Source organism: Microtus oregoni, unplaced genomic scaffold, assembly GCF_018167655.1.
Source record: "Microtus oregoni isolate MIOR12 unplaced genomic scaffold, Mior012 000007F_ref0000211, whole genome shotgun sequence".
In the NCBI taxonomy this organism is placed as follows: Eukaryota; Metazoa; Chordata; class Mammalia; order Rodentia; family Cricetidae; genus Microtus; species Microtus oregoni.
Window position 1 is genome coordinate 42,871,850 of NW_024543066.1, and position 20,071 is coordinate 42,891,920.

Sequence of the window (20,071 nt, forward strand, 5' to 3'; positions counted from 1 at the left end):
TAAAATAGGAATTTTATCAAATAAAATTATGAAAATAAAAGTGGGCGTCTATGGAAGAAAAACTGTCCCAGAATTCTGGATGAAGAGGCCCGTGGTGGACCAGTTCTGAGAAAGCCTCAGCCTTCAACCCACCTACGTGTGATTTACATGGGGAAGCCAGGGTGCCCTTTCCCATCTGGGGAAGCGGAGGAGAGGTAGATGCTCAGAGGGGAAGGTAAATGAGCCACCCTGGTGGGAAGGAGGCTCAGCATCCGGCAGGGCGGGGGTAGGCTCCCTGCTGGCTGCTCTGCAGGAGCTGCTGGAACAGAGACTGGGGTTGGCTGCGCAGGACAGAGGGCGTGTCCAGTTCTACCACCCTCCCGGCTTGGAGCACCAGCACTCGGTCAGAGTTTAGGATTGTGTTGAGCCTGTGTGGGAGAAGACTGTCAGTGGTAGGAGAGGGGTACAATGCCCTAAAGAGAAAGCTCACCCCATTTCCCTCCAGATCCCTCCAGACTGTACAGGTTTGTCCCCCACAGGTTGGAGTCCCTGGGGTCTGTGCTATGGGAAGAATGGTGGTGTTTTTCCAGATAGTGTGCTACCAGGGGCCCTGGGGCTGTACCTGAAGGAAGAAGAGCTGAGGTCCCCAGACCTTTGATCCCCTGCCTACCCAATGCTATCTCTGGAGTCTGATCTCCCTGGGGCGGCAAAGGTCAGAGGTCTGTGCCTCTACTGTCCCTAAGTATTCTCACACCTGTGGGCTATAGTCAGCACGGTCTTGTTGGCAAAGCGTTTGCAGATGGTTTGCTGGAGCAGCTGGTCCGTCTTCTGGTCCACACTTGCCGTGGCCTCATCTATGCATAAGATCTGGACCATGTGGAGCAGGAGGGGAGCAGAAGAAGACTGTAACATCACTACAGTTCCCCACCTCTGCTTTTCCATGAAACTCTCACCAACCCACCTCCTCCCTGCACACATCCCCGCCTCTTGGATGTGTCTTCCTCTTGTCTTACCTTGGCATCTGTAAGGAGAGCCCTGGCCAGACACAGCAGCTGCCTCTGTCCCAGGGACAAGTTCCGGCCCTTTTCGCCCAGCTCTCCATCCAGACCCCCTGTAAGCAGAGCATCTTCACTGCCGATGGGCCACCCTTGGCTTCTCATCTGCTCTTCAGGCCAGGGCCCAGGACTCACCCACAGTGACGATCACCTCACTCAGGTGGCACTGTTCCAGGGCTTGCCACAGGGCGCCGTCCTCATGCAGGCCCTGGGGGTCCAGGTTCTCCCGCACAGTCCCACTGAACAAAAAAGGCTCCTGGGGGATGACAGCTAGCTGGGATCTGGGAACAGGACAGGGGGAGCAGGCTAGGGATGTGTCCACTTTCTTGTGGCATAGGTTTACCTATGGGCCTGGCACTTCTAAGGAAATATGGGAATGAGACAGAAATATCATTCCCTCTGTTTCCCACCCTTTATCCACCAGCTCACTGGTTAGCCACACACCTAGAACAGCACTGGTACTGTGAGGAGGACCAAAGAGAGAAAGGCCTGGAGTCTGGCCTAGTGAGATTTGCCAACCAGAGAACACTGTGCTGAGCTGTGGGACTGGCCCCAGAGACCCTGACCCCTGCAGTGGCCAGGCAGGAAATGAAGAGAGTGGGAGGGGATGGAGGCACTTCTCAGTGGGAGGAGGCCAAGAAGCTAGAAGGTCAAGCCAGAAGAAAAAACCACCACGACTTAGGAGAGGGCAGAGGAGGCAGGCCAGGGAGCTGTGGGCGCAGGATGAGACTTCCATGTTACAGAACTGGGATAAAATGATGCTAAGGTAAACTGGGAATGGGCTGGGGCACCTACAGTTTCAGATGCGATAGATCACTTCTGGCTGAGTACAACTGACCCAGGCCCCAAGCTACCCCACGTGCTGGCTACCAATACACAGGCTGAGGGCTCATGGCATCTTGGTTTAGATGCTATGCTAGCGTTTGGAGGAGACGGTGTCTTCTGGGAAGTACAGGAAAGATGAGGATGGACCTGCAGCCAGCCGGGGTCACAGCTTACCTGTCCTCACCTGTCCACCTCATCTTCCTTGGCTGCTGATTGGCTGCCCTGAGTTTCCTTTCACCTTCCCAGAGTGGCTCCCACTGCCCTCTCCCCCTTCCCCAAACCACCTGGCCCCAGACCTGAGCTCCGCCAGCTCCAGCTGGCTGGTGTCCACACCGTCTAGCAGCACCCGCCCTGCACTGGGCTCCAGCAGCCGGAAGAGCACCGAGAACAGGGAAGACTTGCCAGAGCCTGTGCGGCCTACGATGCCCAGCTTCTCCCCAGGCTCCACTCGGAAGGTCACCCTGTCCAGGGCATTTGGCAGTCCTGGCCGATACACCAACACCACGTCCTGGAACTCCACACTGCCCCGGGTCAGCCACCTGATGCCCTGGTAGGGTGTCTGTGGGGAAGAGGGGAAGGAAGAACGGTGGCAAGGACAGAGTGGGAGGATGGAGGAAGGAGATGGAGGAAGATGGCTGGGGGGATAGCAAAGGTGGAGAAAATAGGGAGCAGAAGGGAGGATGGACATGGGAATGAGGGTACAGTGAAGAATGGCGGCAGTCAAACCAAGAGGCTCGGGGAATGTGAAAAGACAGCAGGGAGCTAAAGGAAAGGACCTGGGAAGACTGGAGGACACCCCAGGACCAGCACCCCTGGCCTAGATGGAGGGGCCGACTTACCTGCAATGGCTGACCTCGGGGCTCTTGGGGAACGCCACAAGAGTACTCCTCCAGTCGCTCGACGCTCACCATCATGCCTTCTGTCTGGGTGAAGCTGCTCACCAGGCCCGAGAGCAGACCCGTCAAGGACAAGGCATACGACAGCACGAGGCCCACCAGCCCTAGGGAGAGAAATGCCATCCGCTAGGGGACACCTGGACACACTGACAAGTGTGTGGGAGGGAGTGTGGAGAGCAAGAGGATCCCAGCATTGGACTGCAGGTGACGGAGTGGGCAGAGGAGTGGGCAGAGGACAGGGAAGGATTGGAGTATACCTGGAGAAGGAGGCAATGAAGGTTGGCAAGCCAGAGATGAAGGGGGATGGGATAGAGTAGTGGGGTAGACAGGAGCAAGGGAAGGAGGATCGCAGAAGCCTTGGTTTGGTCCCAGATCCACCTCTGCCCATGGATTCCTCAGCACTGAAATGAGGGTGATGATAGCTCTGCTGAAGCATCCTCACAGGGAACACTGGGTAGGAGATGACAGAGGTGCAGGATGAAGGAGGGAGACGTGGGGGGGGGGGTGGTCTGAGTCAAGGATCTGGAATGACCCGCTCCTAAAGTAAGGGTAATGGGTCTCACGGTGGTACCTGGGTTGGCAAGTCCCTGCTGGTGTTGCACCAGGGCAATGACGGCGATGGCGCTGACCACTGCTGCCCCCATGAGCTGCAGTCGAATGTCCAGCCACTGCATCGTGGCATAGGAAGCAAACTGGCATCTCTGGTTCAGCTCCAAGAGTTGCTGGTTCTCCTCCTCAAATCTGGAGGAGGTCAGGAAGGAAGGGAGGCCACTCCATTGCTGTACTGATATCCCCTTCCCTGCACCCTTCCCGGAGACTGACCTACATACCCACCCCGGCTCCACCTTACTCTCTTCTGATTCTCACATTTCACATTTTCCCAGTGTCCTTTACTCCTAACCTCTGAATGCACCCCCATTACCTTGCCTCCCACCCCCGATTCCAGCTGGGAGTTGCACCTGTAAGTGGCCCCTGCAGCCCGGAGCACTGGAAGGCCGGCCAGGGTGTCAGCCATGTGGGTGTAGAGAGGAGACAGGGTGAGGCTGCCCAGGCGCCGCAGCTCCCGGAAGGAGGCCCTGTAGCGGCGCTGCACTCGGTAGTAGATGAAGCTCAAAGGTGGCAGCAGCAGCAGCAACCAGGGCAGACCAGAACCTAGCACAATCAGGAGGCCCAGCAGGCCTACGGAATTGGCCAGCAGAATGTTGAGGAGGAAAGGCAGGCTGTCATCTACACAGGCTACATCTGAGGAGAAGCGGTTCAAGACCCGGCCTGAGGGCGTGGAGTCAAAGAAAGTCACCGGTGCCTGGAAGAGAAGGTGGTTGGACAAGGTCAAGGGCTGAAGAAAAAGAGTTGGTGGGCAGGTTGGTGAGAGGTGAGGTAGGAAAGATGGCCTACAGTAGAGAAAAGAATAATATATCCCCAAAGTGTGGGAAGAGAGGGACTGGAACTTGGAGGGAGCTATCTCAAGGTGAGAAAGACCCCAGTTCCTTTGACTGGGGAACCCTTCAAGGCCATGCTAAGCATTCATCGTCCTCTGGGCTGGGCATGCTTACTGCTCTTTCAAGAAAAGAGAGCTAATTTTTCTCCACAAGATGGGCACTTTGGGCCGACGAGCAAGCCTTAGACGCCAGGAGGAAAAGCCTGCCTGTGGCTGGAGCGGCACTGCAAGGTAAGGTGTGGGGAAGGGTCAGGTTCTGAGCCTGGCTGTGCTAGTGCATGCGCACTCAGAAATGGAGGCAGGAGAGTTAGGAGCTCAGGGTCGGAGACAATAAGAAACCCTACCTCAAAAACAAAACAAAACCAAATCCAAACCAAACAAAAGCTCAGATGTACTCAGACTGCAGTTTGATTTCCAGGTCTGCCACTTAGGAAATGTGAGACCCCAGGCAAGGAATGTGCTTTTCTCTCCAAGATCCCTGATCTTCAGCTTAAAAACAGGGACAACAGGGTATTTATTCTTCCCATTCTAGGGAGTTCTCTCCTTTCTATAATAAACCCATGCTCAATCTACTTGAAAAAAAAGTGTGGGGCAGTCAGGCTTGGTGGCACACACCTTTAATTCCAACACTGGGGAAGCAGAGGCAGGGAGATCTCTATGGGTTCAAGGCCAGCGTGGCCTATACAGCAAGTTCCCGGACACCCAGAGCTACAGAGTGAGACCTTGTCATAAAAACAAGGGGAGAGTGAGGATGACAGTTCAACCCCATCTCACAGGACCGCAACGAGAAAGAATTAGAACAGCTCAGAGAGGCAGAGTGCTTGGCATAAGTGCTCATAAGTGCTGCTTGGACTAACGCTGAGAGTCACAGCTTCAAACACTATTCTTCCCTGTCTTTATCTTCATCTGCTTTTACTCTAAAAATAGCCCGTTGGAAGGCAGGAACCAGATCAGATGATTTGGAAGTCACTTTCCAGACACACTTAGGAGAAATTAGTCCCTCAAAGCCCAGTGTCCTCCTTGGCTCAATAAGGAGAGGGAGAACAGGGGGTGACTGCTCCCATGCGGCAGTCACCAAAATCCAAACAGTGACAGGTCCATGGACTGGCTACCACAGACCTAGACTTGGCCAGGCCATGTCAATGCTCAGCTCTTCAGTTCCCTTGCCTGTAAAATGGGGTGAGATTACCCCACAGGGCACTGTGAGACCATAACAGGTTAAGAAAGGGCTCGGGGCTAATTGGTGGTGGCACACACCTTTAACCCCAGCACTTGGGAGGCAGAGGCAGGAGGATCTAGTGTTGGAGGCCAGACTGGCCTACACAGTGAGAGCCTGTTGCTAATAAAACAAAATTAAATAACAACTAAATGAGCACTTACTGGATGCCAGGCCCTAACTTAAGCATTTTCCATATGTCAACCAATTCATTTCTTATTATATAGATGAGAAAGCAAAGGACAAAATATACAATAGCAATGCATCTTAACTTTACTTTTTTAAAGACAAGGCCTCATCCTAGCACAGGCTGCTCTTGAGCTTACTATGTAGCCCAGTCTAGCTTCAAACTCAGGAGATTCCTGCCTCAACCTTCCAAAGGTGCTTATTAGTATGCCTGGTAGGAGTGGATTTTTGAAATAGCTCTAGATAAAAGTTATCAATAACTAGGATTAAAAATACATGTGCAGAATGAGGTGCAATCCTATCACTTGGGAGGCAGAGATAGGTGGATGTCTGTGAGTTCCAGGTCAGTCAGAGCTATAATAAGATACTCTTAAAAACAACAATGATATATACACAAGAAATAAAAATTTAAAAAAATGCGTGCACATAAAATACATCCATTCTATAATGAACAAACAAAAAAGATAACATATTAAAAACCCTTAGCAAGGAAGCTTATCAAGGAAGGGAAGGGAAAAGGAAACAGTGTAGACATAAAGGGAAATAAAGAACACAAAAGAGAAAACAGGCCTTGCATGAACTACAAAGTTCCAGATGAATCTCCGAGGAATATCCTCTCTTTTGCCCTCTTTATGGATGAAAAGCTATAGGCTGACACTATTGGACTCACACCCAGGTGTTCCTGACTCGGTACTTTCTGGCCTGAGACTATTACATGCTGCCCCACCTGCCCTGCCAGAGGCTACTGTGTGGACAGGGAATGTGGAATGCAGTCCATGCACTGGGGGATACAAGCCTGGGGATGTCTTTCACCTTCCCATCACCTCACCATGAGGAGTCGATGCAGTAGGCGGTGGTGTAGGGTGGCAGCTGCTTGAAGGGCACCCGCTGCAAAGAGGACTGCCCGGAGAAGGGTGCAGAGAGAGTTGACTCCAGCAATGGCTCCGTACACGATGAGGTAGAAGTGGACATCTGAGGAGCCATTGGAAGCGACGTTGAGCAGTGGAGTGCTGAGTAGTGGGGAGGAGACTGTAGGTGACCCAAAGAAGGCTTCCTTAGATGTCCCTTCCCTTCTCTAGGGCCACCTCTTCCCACCCTCTAAAAGACAGCTCCAAGCATGCCCTCCCTCCTTAGGCAAACCTGCTCCTGGCCTCAGCCACTTACTAGAAGTTCCTGGAGGAGAAGAGAAGCAGCGGTGGGGAGAAGAGCACTGTGGAGTCTGGGCTGGAGGAAGCTGGACCCTCCTTGGAGCTATTCCCTGCTGTCTTCAGCTGAGAGAGCCAGTGAGAGAGCCACCAGTCAGCACCGTTGCGTGTGGCTGGACATGGAGGAGGAGGGAGAAGTTGCAGAGATTCATCTGCTTGGTTCTATTCAGACATTCACATTCTCAGCCCGCAGTGGAGTCTTCCTTCCTTTGCACGCCTCCCTGGGCCTCCACATCTTGCCACTACCCTTGGTCCTTCCTACTCTACACTGTTCCTAGACCCATCAGCTCCATGAACAACATGACCAGTTCTGCAGAACAGAACTTGCCTGGATGGCAGATCAATAGCTAGCTGTGGAAACCAGGCATGGTGGTAAACACCTATAATTTCCATATTCAAAAGCTAAGGCTGGGGGATTGCAAATGCAAGGCCAACCAAACCAGCATGAGCTTCACAGTGAGACCCTGTCTCAAAAAACCGTAATAATACAGTTTTTAAAAAAGATGATCATCATGGGGGCTGGAGAGATGGCTCAGCAGTTAAGAGCATTTGCTGCTCTTGCAGAGGTCCCAAGTTCAATCCTCAAAAATCCATATAATCGTTTACAACCATCTGTAACTCCAGTTCCAGATGACCTGGTGTCTTCTGACCCCTGTGTGTAGCAAGCATGCACACAGCGCATAGACATACATGCAGGCAAACACTCATGCAGAAAATGAATATTTTTGTTAATTAAAAAAGAGGACCGTGATGGAGTACTACGCCTAGCTGACCACTGGAATACTCGAAATTGGGGCACACTTTTTGTATCAACTGTCGTCTGTGCTTGGTAAGGTTCTGCACTTGTGGTTCCCAGGTGAATGCAGTCCTGAGTGCCTGGACAGCACGGCGGGGGATGCGGTGGAGGGGGCGGGCCAGGACCTTCTGGGATAGTCTCACCTTGCATGAGGAGCAGAGAGACCAGGATGGCGACAGCCAGGCCACTGCCCATGGCCCTCCAGTACGCTTGGTATACATGCAGGGCCACGGCACCCTCGCATTTGCTTTCTTCCTGCACTAGGCGGCCAGATGTGCTCTGCTCCACCTCCAGCCCCTCGGTTGTTTTCTCCAGGTTCTGTACTGACAGGGACTTGCCTGTGAGAATCAGGAAGACCTCAGAGGAATTATGCTTGGTATGCGAATGTTTCACAGGGGCAGGCAGGCTTTAAAAATCATTCCCATTGTGTGTTGACAAAAATAGAGTGAGTTCCAGGACAGACGTGATGGACGGAGAAACCCCGTCTCAACAATAACAACAACAGAACAGGGCGAGTTCCAGAACAGACGTGATGGACAGAGAAACCCCGTCTCAACAATAACAACAACAGAACAGAGCGAGTTCCAGGACAGACGTGATGGACAGAGAAACCCCATCTCATCAATAACAACAACAGAACAGAGCGAGTTCCAGAACAGACGTGATGGACAGAGAAACCCCATCTCAACAATAACAACAACAGAACAGAGCTAGTTCCAGGACAGACGTGGTAGACAGAGAAACCCCATCTCAACAATAACAACAACAGAACAGAGCTAGTTCTAGGACAGACGTGGTGGACAGAGAAACCCCATCTCAACAATAACAACAACAGAACAGAGCGAGTTCCAGGACAGACGTGATGGACAGAGAAACCCCGTCTCAACAATAACAACAACAGAACAGAGCGAATTCCAGGACAGACGTGATGGACAGAGAAACCCCGTCTCAACAATAACAACAACAACAACCAAACCCTGAGACTGAAGAAGGGCAGCACAGCCTCTGCTGAGCATGGCAGGGCCCTGAGTTTGACTCCCAGGACTTGGAGGAAAAACAAAAGAGACAACCAATGTTTCCATGTGTGGTGACACACATCTGTGCCTCTTGAAGCCAGTCTCGGCCACTCAGGAAGTTCAAGGCCAGCCTGGGCTATACAGTGAGATCCTGTCTGGGACGTTCCATGATACACATATAGACACAAATAAAGAGGAGAAAATCCCAGCCTCTTCTTCCCACCCCTAGACCATACCTGAGTCAGTCACTTCTTCCTCCTTAGTCCAGGCTGTGGGGCCAGCTTGAACCAATGGCAGAATCTCCGAGGGAGGCCCTGTAAGGAAGAAAGGGAGGACGCTGTAATGGGTCCACACTAGGCTTTTCTAAGTGTGTGTGATCCCAGCTTCCCCTCTCTCTGCTCATTCTCACTTGCCTATCTGAGTAGCTCATTAGGTCCACTGCTGTGTACCTGGAGCATAGCTAGCAGCAACTCGTACCATGAACATAAACACCCCTTCCCTCCACCTGCACAGTGTCAGCTGTCACTACCGTGGAGCCTCTGCTCAAATCATTCCAGCTGTGCCTCACTTCTTCCTGTTGCTTTGCCATTGAGCTCTGCAGGTGGCCATGCCCCCCTGGACAAGCCATCAGGGCTCTGCCATTCTTCAGGTCACTGCTCACTTCTCTGAAGCCACATGATTGCTCTCAAAGCTCCAGGCAGCTAAACTCTAAGACTCAAGCACATTGTCTCCCCACCCCCTGCCCATTTTCCTCTTTTCTCATGCTGGTTCTGTGGGGAGGGAAGGAAGAGCTGAAATATACCCGGGCTGCACGTGGCAGGGTGGCAGGTCTGCTCTGCACGTGGCAGGGTGGCAGGTCTGCTCTGCACGTGGCAGGGTGGCAGGTGTGCTCTGCACGTGGCAGGGTGGCAGGTGTGCTCTGCACGTGGCAGGGTGGCAGGTGTGCTCTGCACGTGGCAGGGTGGCAGGTCTGCTCTGCACGTGGCAGGGTGGCAGGTCTGCTCTGCATGTGGCACTCCCCCGCCATTCTGTACCTGTCCGGACCAGGTGCCCGGCCTCCATCAACAGCACCACGTCAGCCTTCTCGAGGTACTCAGTGCGGTGGGTGCACAGCAGCCGAGTGGTGTGGCTCAGCACCCCCAGAATACACCTATGCAGCAGGTGGTTGGCCACGTCTGCATCCACAGCAGCCAGAGGGTCATCAAGGAGATAGAAGGTTTTCTCCTAGACAGAAAGAACATGGCAGGCAGTATGGCCCAAGTCCTTGGCTCGGAGGCTCTCCCAGACCCAAATTTCAAGGCAATCAGACATGACAGGTGAGAACAGCTCTACACTGTAGGAAAGAGATGAGACACAATAGACTTCCCTCCAACTGAGTGTAAAGTCAGAGATGTGGGTCCAGTGCCTTGCTGGGCCCCAGTACGACAGGCCTTTATTTTTGCCTTGAATCTGAAAACAGGTGGTAGGATAGCCAATGCCTTGGGACGTGGAGTGAGGGAGGAAAAAAGCAAATGCAAACAGAAATATGCCTGGCCCTGCTCAGCCAAGCCCCCCTGCGCTAGACTGCTTCCACACCCCTGACTACCAACCTACCCCTGCCCCACAACCTCAATTTACCTGGTAGACAGCACGGGCAAGTGCAATCCGAGCCCGCTGTCCCCCACTGAGGGTCACACCCTTCTCTCCCACCTCTGTCTGGTCTCCAGCAGGCAGGATCTGAAGGAACAGAAGACACCCAGCGGGTTAGCAAACTCCCCATGCTTTCCACTCTGTCTCCTTTCCCTTTGTAGGGAAGAGAGAAAATGTGGAGGTCAGAAGGCCTCATAAGCTTGAGATTGCACTTCAGTTGGGACAAGTGGTTTAGAGGACAGAAGCCCAGATTCCAATGCCTGGGAGCTATTGAACACTTACTTAACACCTTCCAGGCTGTGGTGATTTAAAAAAGAATGGGCCCACCATTCTAATGGTAGAACTGTTTAGGAAGGATTAAGAGGTGTGGCCTTGTTGGAGGAGGTGTGTCAATGCAGTCAGTCTTTGAGGTACAAAAGCAATGTTGTTCCCAGTTAGCTCTCTTTGCTTTGTGACTATTGTCTCAAGATGTGATCTTTTTGCTACTGCTCCCAGCACCACGACTATCTGCCTGGTGCCATGCTCCCTGCCATGATCGTCAAGGATTAACCCTCTGGAACTGTAAGCCCTTGCTAAACTCTTTCTTCCGAAAGTTGCCTTGGTCATGGTGTTTATCACAGTAACAAAAAAGTAACTGAGACACAGAATCACATCAGTTGAAGCCAGATCTTATAAGGCTGGCATTATTTCCTCCGCACAGATGGGACCAGAGCATAGGTAGGTGAACCATCTCGCCCATAGATGTAAAGCAAATGATAAAATGACACAAGATTACCCTTGATCAAAGTCAAAGGCCCTCCTGCCCAGGAAGTTCCACATTTTTCTGAGTAGGCCAGTGGTGACAACAGTCCTAGAGGAGACCTGGGGATTGGCTGGAGAATTCACAGAAAAATATGATTTCTCTCTGTTGTTTTTAGTACTTGGCTTGTGGGTATGGGGCAATCTAATGGGCTTGGCAGCTTTCCCAAGGGTTTAAACAAGACCTTGACTCTTCCAAACCAAGCCTCACAGAGAACCCTAGCCTAGTTTTGGGGGCCTCAGGGCTGCTATGTGCAACACCCTCCCATCCTTCTTGGGCTTTACAGGGAAGTGGGAACCAAGCAGATGAACACTCTAGGAGGCCCAGAGGCTGGTTGCTTGCCCTAGATGAGTGACACCTGTGCAGAAGCCCTTCCCAGAGACGTAATCTAGTCTGGGATGTTAGGGACATATGGGAAAGCAGGCAGCTGAGACAGGTAGGTACTCACACTGAGATCATCATTGAGGGCGCAGGCCTCTAGCACCTCCGTGTACAGCTGGGCATCAAATGTCTTCCCAAAGAGGATATTGTCTCGGATAGTGGCACACTGGATCCAGGGCTCCTGGGTGGCCAGTCCAAAGCCTCTGGACAGCTCTGAAACTGCCACCCACCCACAGAGCCTGCGGAGAGCCAGGGCAGCATGGGGACCAGTTCCTTAATGAGCCCTTGCATGCCCAGGCCCTCCTCAGATAAAGCTGGCAGGCTCTGAGGCCACTATCGGCTGGAGAAAGCAGCTCTTTGGCTCCAGCCCCGCAGCGTCCTATAGATGCAGTGGAGCTCAGGTGGGGCTCACCCTCACCTGCAAGCATGGCTTCCCTCCAGTCCTCACCCCTCTGTGGACCTCTTCCCTGTGTAGCCCCATTTTCAGAAAAGACAGCTAACAGCACATGTGACCTCTCTTCTTGTTCTAACACTAAGACTCCCGACTGCAGTGGTTCTCAACCTGTGGGTCTCGACCCCCAAGGCCATCATAAAGCATAGAGATTTACATTATGAGTCATAACAGTAGTAAAATTCCAGTTAGGAAGTAGCAGGGAAAATCATTTTATGGGTGGGGTCAGCACATGAAGGCCTTCTTAAAGGGTGGCAGTGTGAGGAGGGGTGAGAACCACTGCTCTAGTGTGATGATAATCTCCCCTGCTTCTTTTATTGACTAGTTTTGTCTCATGTATCCTAGGCTGGTCTTGAACTTTCTATGTATCGAAGAATGACCTAAACTCCTTATCCTCCTGCCTCCACCTCCTGAGCGCAGAGATTATAGAGTTACATCACTACACCCAGTTTTATGTGGTACTAGGAATTGAACTCAAGGCTTCTGTACAAGTTAGGCAAGTACTCTACCAATTGAGCTTCATCTCAGCCCAGATTTACCCTGACTCCCTCCACATCTCCGGACTGAACCCTCCCTACAAAGGGGCTGACTTTTACCTTTTTTGTACATGTGCCCCTGCCTCTCCACATACACATATACACTGACCCAAGACATTCCCACACACACCAGGGACCCAGCAAATGGCTACTAAAAGGTGAAGCCAGAGTCAGGGGCACACTGAGGTTCATTACCTGTGGAGCTCCCCAGTGATGGCGGCCAACAGCGAACTCTTCCCACAGCCCACCTTTCCCACGATGCCCACCAGCGCACCCTGCAGGGAAGCCACACAGTAAGGACTGCCTGACTACAGAGGAAGGGCACGGGGCTGAGGTTCTTCACTGACCAACCCCCAACTGATGATGCTCTTGGTCTCAGTTAAGTCTTCAGGGAAAAAGGTCTCTCCATCCCTCAGGCCATGTGGGCCCCAGTGACTGCCTGCATCTGCCTCAGAGAAGCTGCACACGCTTTAGTCTCAATTTCACTGCCTGTAAAAGGCCTTCGAGGGAATGAGACCTGCCAGAGAAGAGGAACATATCCAGGAACTCCTAGGGTATGCTGAGGCAGGTATGGGAAGAGGGATTCCTGTCTTTGGGGTGACTGGGCTGGCTAACGTTTCAGTGTCCCATCACAGTGGACAAAGGCAGCCCACTGCGACATGCCCTTTCTTGTGATCTGTCCTTCCTTCGTCTCAGCTGTGATGAACAGGCACAGAGCCTTTCCTGGCTCATGGAGAAAACCTAGAAACGTGCAGGGGTCCTTGTAGCTTTGTCCACGAGGCTCACACTTTGCAAGCCAGGGCTGACCTATCTGCAAATGGGTACCAGGCTGCTCTCTGATCATTTGAAATGATGGACTGGGCTCAGGCAGCTTTCTTCTTGGCTAGAGCCTACAAGTTGGAAGGCTGACTGCGGTCACAATTCTGCTCAGTGGAGAATCCACAGACAGCATGAGGTAAATACACAAGCAGAAGGCCCAAAGTGCTGCAAGTTGTGGCCTGGCTCTGGGCTGCTCCTAAGATCTGCGCTCTTGTTTTGAACTCTGTGATTCATCTATGTATTCTTATTACAAATTCTTGTTTGCTTAGGCTAGCTCCAGTGAGTTTCTATGACTTCTATCTATATGTAAAAATAAAAAGCCAACACATTAGTAAAATTCCTTTGAAAAATTCCAGCCTTGTCTTGCCTGAACTAAGAAGAAAAACAAAACATTCAACAAAAGCCAGAAACGTGAGCCAAATGTGGTCGAGGCCATTCAGCCATTGCTGAAGAACTCTAGGTTGAGACGTGGGGCAAAGGGTTAGACAGAGATCAGGAGAGCAGAAACTCCAGACCTGAAGAAGTCACCATCCTGTAGGAATTTCCCATTATAAGCTCTCTGACTACATATGCTGCGTTGGGGTCACAAGGTATGACATTTTTCACAAGAGTAAATGGGGGATCACCTAAGCTGTTTGTAAAGGTCCCCAAAAGAGGTTGCTTGCCCTCTCTCTCAGGTTCCCAGCCTGAAAGGATGGTGGAAAAGCCCTGGGGTCTGTTCTGAACCCTGCAGCTGGAAAGGGACACGGGAGAGGAAGCTGGATGTCAGCTGCCTATACGGGGAGAGGTGTGGCCAGTGTGAGGAGAGGGCATGGAGGAGGAGATGCACACATCGAGGGGTTGTCTCCCCTTAGACCGGAAGCTGCACACCAAGCCCCCTTTCCCTCCCGGTAGAGCTGCATTAGTCCTCATGTACCCGTCTGGGCATCCTGCTTTCCAGGAACTCTCCCAGGGTGTCTGTCCCACAAACCTTTTTCACTTGGAGGTGACTGATGAAGGTTTTCTGGCTTGTTCCAATTGGGTCCCAGGAGAACAGGGCTTCATGCAGCTCCAGTACTGTGGACGGCTCGCTGGGGGGATCTAAACAGGGACGACGCAGCTCATCTACCACTCATCTGCTGGCATGTCAGCGAGTCACCTGTCCCTGATCGAGCTGCCCACAGCTAATTCAGTCTGAGTCTGCTGGGTCTAGATTTTGTTCCTGACTTCTCTGGACACCTGTGCACAGAGTTCAAAAGGCTAGGGCTGGAAAGATGACTCAGTGGTTATGAGCACACTTCCAGAGGACCCCAGTTTCATTCCCAGTATCCACTTCATAAGGCTCATGCCTGTTAACTTTAGTTCCAAGGGATCCAGTGCCCTCTTCTGGTCTCCATGGTATCTGCACACATGTGGTACATATACACACACATACACATAAAGTAAGTCTTAAAATGAAAAGATCACCCCCTTGCCATGTGCTAGGTCCTTCCCTCCAGCCCCTCCTTACCAGGGCTGTAGTACTCCTCAGGGTTGTAGTTTGGAAGGTCTAGGAAACGCTGGATCCGGTCCAGGGATACTTTGGACTCCAAGAGGCCATTTATCACCCAGGGGAAGTTGTTGAGAGGAAGAATGAGCAGGCGCACAAGTGCCAGTGCCGTAAACACCTAAGTGGGAGTGAGGGTGAGTCTTGTTCTCAGGGTAGAACACCATCCCTGTGGACACATCAATGCAGGCAGGAGCAGGACAGCGGCAGACCTGAGGAGCTGGTGAGGCTACCCTGGGGTTAGCAACAGCAGGTCCTGTCTACAGTACAGAGAGAGTTCTAGGACAGCCAGGGCTACAAAGAGAAACCCTGGGGAGAAAAAGACAGAGAATCCTAGAAATTCTAACTGTTCCTTAAGAATGATGGGGGAAGGCCCAGCCCATGTCGTCTGGGCAGCTGGTCCTGAGTTCTATAAGAAAGTGGGCTGAGCAAGCCATGAGGAGGGGTCAGTGAGCAACACCCCTCCATGGCCTCTGCATCCGCTCCTGCCTCCAGGATCCTGCCCTATGTGAGTTCCTGTCCTCACTGCTTTTGATGATGGAACTGTGTGTGAAATGAACCCTTTCCTCCCTAAGTTGCTTTTGGCTGTGGTGTTTCATCACGGCAACCCTAAGACCCCCTCCCCAGCTCTCACCTTGGTGGCAGTGAGCTGGTGCCCCATGAGGACGTAGGTGATGAAGATGACGATGCAGATGACAACTGGCAGAGCAGCCCACAGGTACACACAGGCCGCATCCAGGTACTTGATGACCCGGAGTCGCCCCAACTCTTGAGAGCGGTAGGACTTTACTCGGTCCCCCAGAGCCTGCTCCCACCCGAAGAACTTGATGACTCGAATGCCACTCAGCAGCTCTGTCATGAGCTGGAGACAGGGACAAGAGAGTGGGGTGACGGTGAGGCAACACTCACACACCTCTGCTTCGCTGCCGGGCCGGGTCTCCGTCTGGCTGAACCTGGAAGGCTCTCACCTTTACCCGTGCATCCTTGTGCTGTAGCATCTCCTGATTGCTGGCCATGATGCGAGTGGCAATCACTTTGTTGACAGGTACCAACAGCAGTGCCAAGACCAACCCAGCCACGAAGGCCATGCCCACCTGCTGGTACAGCAGGTAGAGGGTGATGGCCAGCTGCAGAGGGAGGCCCCAGGCCTCGTGGAAGCTGCCAGCAAAGTTAAGCAGCCTCTCAGAGTCGGTGCCTAGGAGGTTCAGGGCCTCCCCAGTAGGAGGGCGGTTAGGCCCAAGCTGCAAGGCCTTTCGGTAGAGGACGCTCAGCACAGCCACCCGTGCCTGAAGCGCCACTTTACGTATCTCGTACCCATACTGATTCTGCAGCACCGCACTTAGCACGGCCCCACTGGCCAAGCCCAGAACGTAGAGCACGCCATGGCTCAGGGGCTCTTGCCCTTCCTCCAGGAAGCCCACCAGCAGGGAGAGCAGCAGAGGCCCAGAGAACGACAGCATGGTCCCCACCAGCTTCAACAGTCCAAGAGCCAGGTAGCAACATCCAAAGGCCCCATAGAGGGCCCTCCACAGCTGGGCCCCCTCCTTCCAGTGTGCTTGGAAGGCGCGGGCCAGGTAGGCAGGATGCAGCCTTCGGGGGAGCCGGCAAATGTCCTGGGGCTGCTGGAGCTCTCCACGGACTCCACGAGCAAGTAAGGGTGCCAACCAGGCATAGGAAAAACGTGACAACCAACTCTCTCCATCTTCGGCCACCTCTCTTTCTTGACTCTCAGAGGACAAAAAGCGTTCCTGAATCCAGGGCTCTCGTGGCCCCCCAGGGGCTGCCCAGCCCAGTCCATAGGCGAAGACAGCTGTCAGCTGCAGAATGAGAAGACATACACGGCCCAGGGGACCTGGGAGAAGTGGGGGCAGAAACGAGCCTCGTTGGCAATGCCACAACAGCGTCAGCACTAGGGCTGGTGCTGGTAGGAAGGCTGCCAGAGCCAAAGCCAAGGGTCCACGGGAACGGCCATGCAGGGAATGAAACAATGCCCACAGGGCCAGGCTGTGGGTGAACCAGGCCACAGCTGTCACACACCCTGTCAGCACCTCTAGCCCTATGGGCCCTGGGCGCGACCCTGGTGGGAGAGCAACTGGAAGGAGGTCCAGCAGCGGGAAGATAGAGAGAAGAAAGGAAGCTGCAAGTCGGAGGCGCCAACCGGGATTAAAAGGTAGGATATAATTGGAAGTCCTAGAGGAAAAAGAGAAAAGGAGGTGCATTATGGCTGACTCTAGACTCAGACATGCCCATTGCCTCCAACAAGCTAGATGAAATAAATCCCCTTTCTGGTGTGTGTATGGCATCCCTGCCCTACTTGACCCTGGAACCCAAAGCCTTCCTCCCAGGAAGCCTTCGCAGATTGCCCAATGCATTTTCTAATCTACCCACAGGCCTTCTGATTCATTTCTTTGCTACAGGCACTAACAAGTCTGAGTTAAGGTTGTAAGTACCATGAAAATTCTAATTAGGAAAAAACCCACAAATTTTACACGAAGATAAACACTTTTTATAAAAACGATGCACACAAGAGTACTAAACTCATCTGAAGTATCGCGGGATGACATGCACTTAGAAGCAGCTCTTGTCCTCTAACAGGGGAGCCTCCATTTACAAAGCCTCAGAATATTCTACTCCAGTCTTTCCCCACTGACTGTAAAGAGTGGTGTGGGCCAACCTGTGATCTCTCAGCTAGAGAGGAAAGTCTTTCAGTTCTGCCTATATCTTCTTAACATAAATGTTTTTCATAAACAAAAGGTTTACATTAAGAATCAAATACAAGGGCTGGAGAGATGGCCCAGTGGTTAAGAGTACTTGCTGCTCTTCCAAAAGACCCGAGTTCAGTTCCCAGTAGCTCACAACTGCCTATATAACTCCAGCTCCAGAGGATCCTATACCCTCTTTTAGACTGCAGGTGCACGCGCGCGCACACACACACACAGCACATACTGAACACCCACATATATGCATTTTTTTTAAAAAGAATCAAATACAAGCTGGAACCAGGTATGGAGGTGCACACCTTTAATCCCAGCACTAGGAAGGCAGAGGCAGGTAGTCAGTTTGAACTGAGTTCAAAGCCAGCCTGGTCTACTTAGCAAGTTCCAGGCCATCCAGGAAACTACATAGTAAGATCCTGAAAAACAAAAACCCTCAAATACAGGTTGGGTATGGTGGAGCACACCTGGTAATCGCAGCAGTTGGGAGGTGGGTCAGGAAGACCACTAGCTCAAGGCAAAACTGGACTATTTGACACCTCATTTCAACAGCTCTCTCGCCACAAATGGATCCAACACAGAGCCAGGCATGATGATATACACTTGTAATCCTAGCACCAGGCAGGGTGGAAATGCAAAGATCTCCATGAGTTGGAGGTCAGCCTGGTCTACACAGAGAGTTCTGGGCCAGCCTAAGCTACATAGCAAAACTTTGTCCAAAAAAAATATAGAAAAAATATGTAGCAGTGAATATCAGAATGCATTAAAAGTTCACATAAAAGAAAACTGGGCAAGGGAGGCATGGCACAGGAGAGTTGGCTGTTCTTGCAGAAGATCTGAGTTTGGCTCCAAGCACCCACAAGATAGCCCACAGCCCTCTGTAACTCTAGCTCCAGGGCACCCAATGCCTTCTTTTGCCCTCCAAGGATACCAGACATGCATGTAGTACATATAAATGTATGTACATAAATACATGTATACATACTTTCTCTCTCTCTCTCACACATATATACATAAAATTAAAAAAAAAGAAATTGAGACTGGAAAGATGGCTCAGCAATCAGGAGCATAGGCTGCACTTCCAGAGACCCAATGGGTTCAGTTCCCAGCAACCACAAGGTGGCTCACAGACATCTGAAACTCCAGTTCCAGGTGAGCTGATGCCCTCTCCTCTGGCTCCCTCAGGCACTGTACCCATGTGGTACACAGACGTACGCTCAGGAAAAATCAATCAATCAATCTTCAAAACCTTGACGTGAGGCTGGAGACAGACTCCTGCAATCCTAGGGTTCTGAAGGCAGAAGCAGGCAGATCTCTAGGTCAGCCTGGTCTACATTCTATTTCAACTCAGTCTGTTACGCTCTTTGGGATGCCGACAAAGCTTAATTGTAAACAAAATACTTTGGCTGGTTTTGTTTTCCCTCACTTTGGAACATGGTCTCACTATGCAGACCAGGCTGACTTCAAATGATCTTCCTGCCTCAGCCTGCAGAACAGTTTGACGGCTTGGACTATAAGCATGTGCCACTTTGCCCGCTAGGGCTCTACTTTTTTTTTTTTTTTTTTTTCAAATTGCAATCTCTCCTCCTGATTGGATCAATTTGAGCAGGCTGTGGGTATCTGTGATAAGATCCCCTAGGCTTTTGCCTCATTAACAACTTGGCCATCCAAGAACTAAATATAAGATCAAGGCGAGTTTAGTAAGCACCAACGTCTTACAACACGAAGCCAAGTTAGTTCTAGGGTTCTGATTTTGTTCTCCTCCTCACAGCTTCTCTTCAGCGGAGTCTGCATCTGACTACAGACAGCACAGCAGGACTTTATGGATGGAAGTCCTGTGTCACTGGCCCTATAACTAACATAAGTCATCTTTTTCAGCTAACACTCTCATCCATGTTTGCCTCCAATTCATGGCAGCTGTGTCTGGACATGTAAAACTCTGCAAGAGAAATGCATTGGCAACTTTAAGGACACAGCCCGGTACTGCAGTATCTGTTTAAACGCCCTGTTTCATTAACCCTCTCGACACTGCTGAGACTCAACCAAGTGCCAACAGTCAGCTTTTTTTCTGCTGCGTCTGCCCTACCCCCAGAGACCTCGTAATTCCAGTGACACCTGGGAGAGACGGCGTCTCGCTTCAGTTACCCACCTTGGGGTGCTCAAGTAGCAGGCACTGAGGACGGCGAGGAGCGCGTGGGGAATGACGCTGAGCACCAGCTGTGTGAAGCAGTGGCCCGTGGTGTCCCCTTCCCACAGCGGGAGCGGTCGCGCCTCATCGGTGCCACACAGCTGGGCCAGGAGCCTCTCCATAGACACCTCACCTGGGCAGAAGCCGAGAGTCACAGGGTTCGGTACGCTGTCCCCCGCAAAACCCCGCCCCCAATCCGGACCGCCCCTCACTTCCGCCTCCAGCTAGGGCCCGCCCATTCTTGCAGGATTTCCGGGGCTAGCAAGGAAGGCTCGCTACCCAGAGGGGTCGAGTTTTTAGGTCCTGGTACTTACCCTGCCGCTTCTGCCTCCAGCCTCCCGGAATCCAGGACTGCAAGCCTAAAGACGTTTGTGCCAAGTTTTAACATCTCGAGTGGTTGGTGGGGGAGAAAGAACG

General features: G+C 52.0%; 1 protein-coding gene across 5 annotated transcripts; it reads right to left on the reverse strand.

The window, feature by feature from the left end:
• Window positions 1-19,836, reverse strand: Abcc10 (ATP binding cassette subfamily C member 10). Of its 5 annotated transcripts, XM_041655901.1 has the most exons (22): window positions 19,616-19,836; window positions 15,721-16,942; window positions 15,387-15,614; window positions 14,717-14,873; window positions 14,198-14,307; window positions 12,604-12,683; window positions 11,489-11,660; window positions 10,230-10,328; window positions 9,647-9,836; window positions 8,849-8,926; window positions 7,740-7,934; window positions 6,760-6,913; window positions 6,425-6,605; window positions 3,715-4,058; window positions 3,327-3,496; window positions 3,134-3,205; window positions 2,699-2,859; window positions 2,156-2,418; window positions 1,170-1,315; window positions 993-1,090; window positions 734-846; window positions 1-407 (listed from the first exon to the last, which is right to left on the reverse strand). In XM_041655901.1, the coding sequence occupies exons 1-22, from the start codon at window positions 19,774-19,776 to the stop codon at window positions 245-247; spliced, it is 4,557 nt and encodes a 1,518-aa protein (XP_041511835.1). In that variant the 5' UTR covers window positions 19,777-19,836; the 3' UTR covers window positions 1-244. The 5 variants fall into 5 exon arrangements, 4 of the variants coding, with proteins under 4 accessions (XP_041511835.1, XP_041511836.1, XP_041511838.1 ...); XM_041655902.1 differs by lacking the exon at window positions 3,134-3,205 and having other exon boundaries at window positions 3-407; XR_005974633.1 differs by lacking the exons at window positions 1-407; window positions 734-846 and having other exon boundaries at window positions 2,156-2,494.
• Window positions 19,837-20,071: the final 235 nt, after the last annotated feature.

Bases quoted from the DNA above. Each gene is read 5' to 3' on its own strand.
- Abcc10 (XM_041655901.1), bottom strand. From the start codon at position 19,776: ATGGAGAGGCTCCTGGCCCAGCTGTGTGGCACCGATGAGGCGCGACCG. The intron at 847-992 runs GTAAGACAAGAG...CACATGGTCCAG, and splicing joins CTCTCCTTACAGATGCCAAG to ATCTTATGCATAGATGAGGC. The intron at 408-733 runs GTGTGAGAATAC...TCTCCCACACAG, and splicing joins GTGCTGACTATAGCCCACAG to GCTCAACACAATCCTAAACT.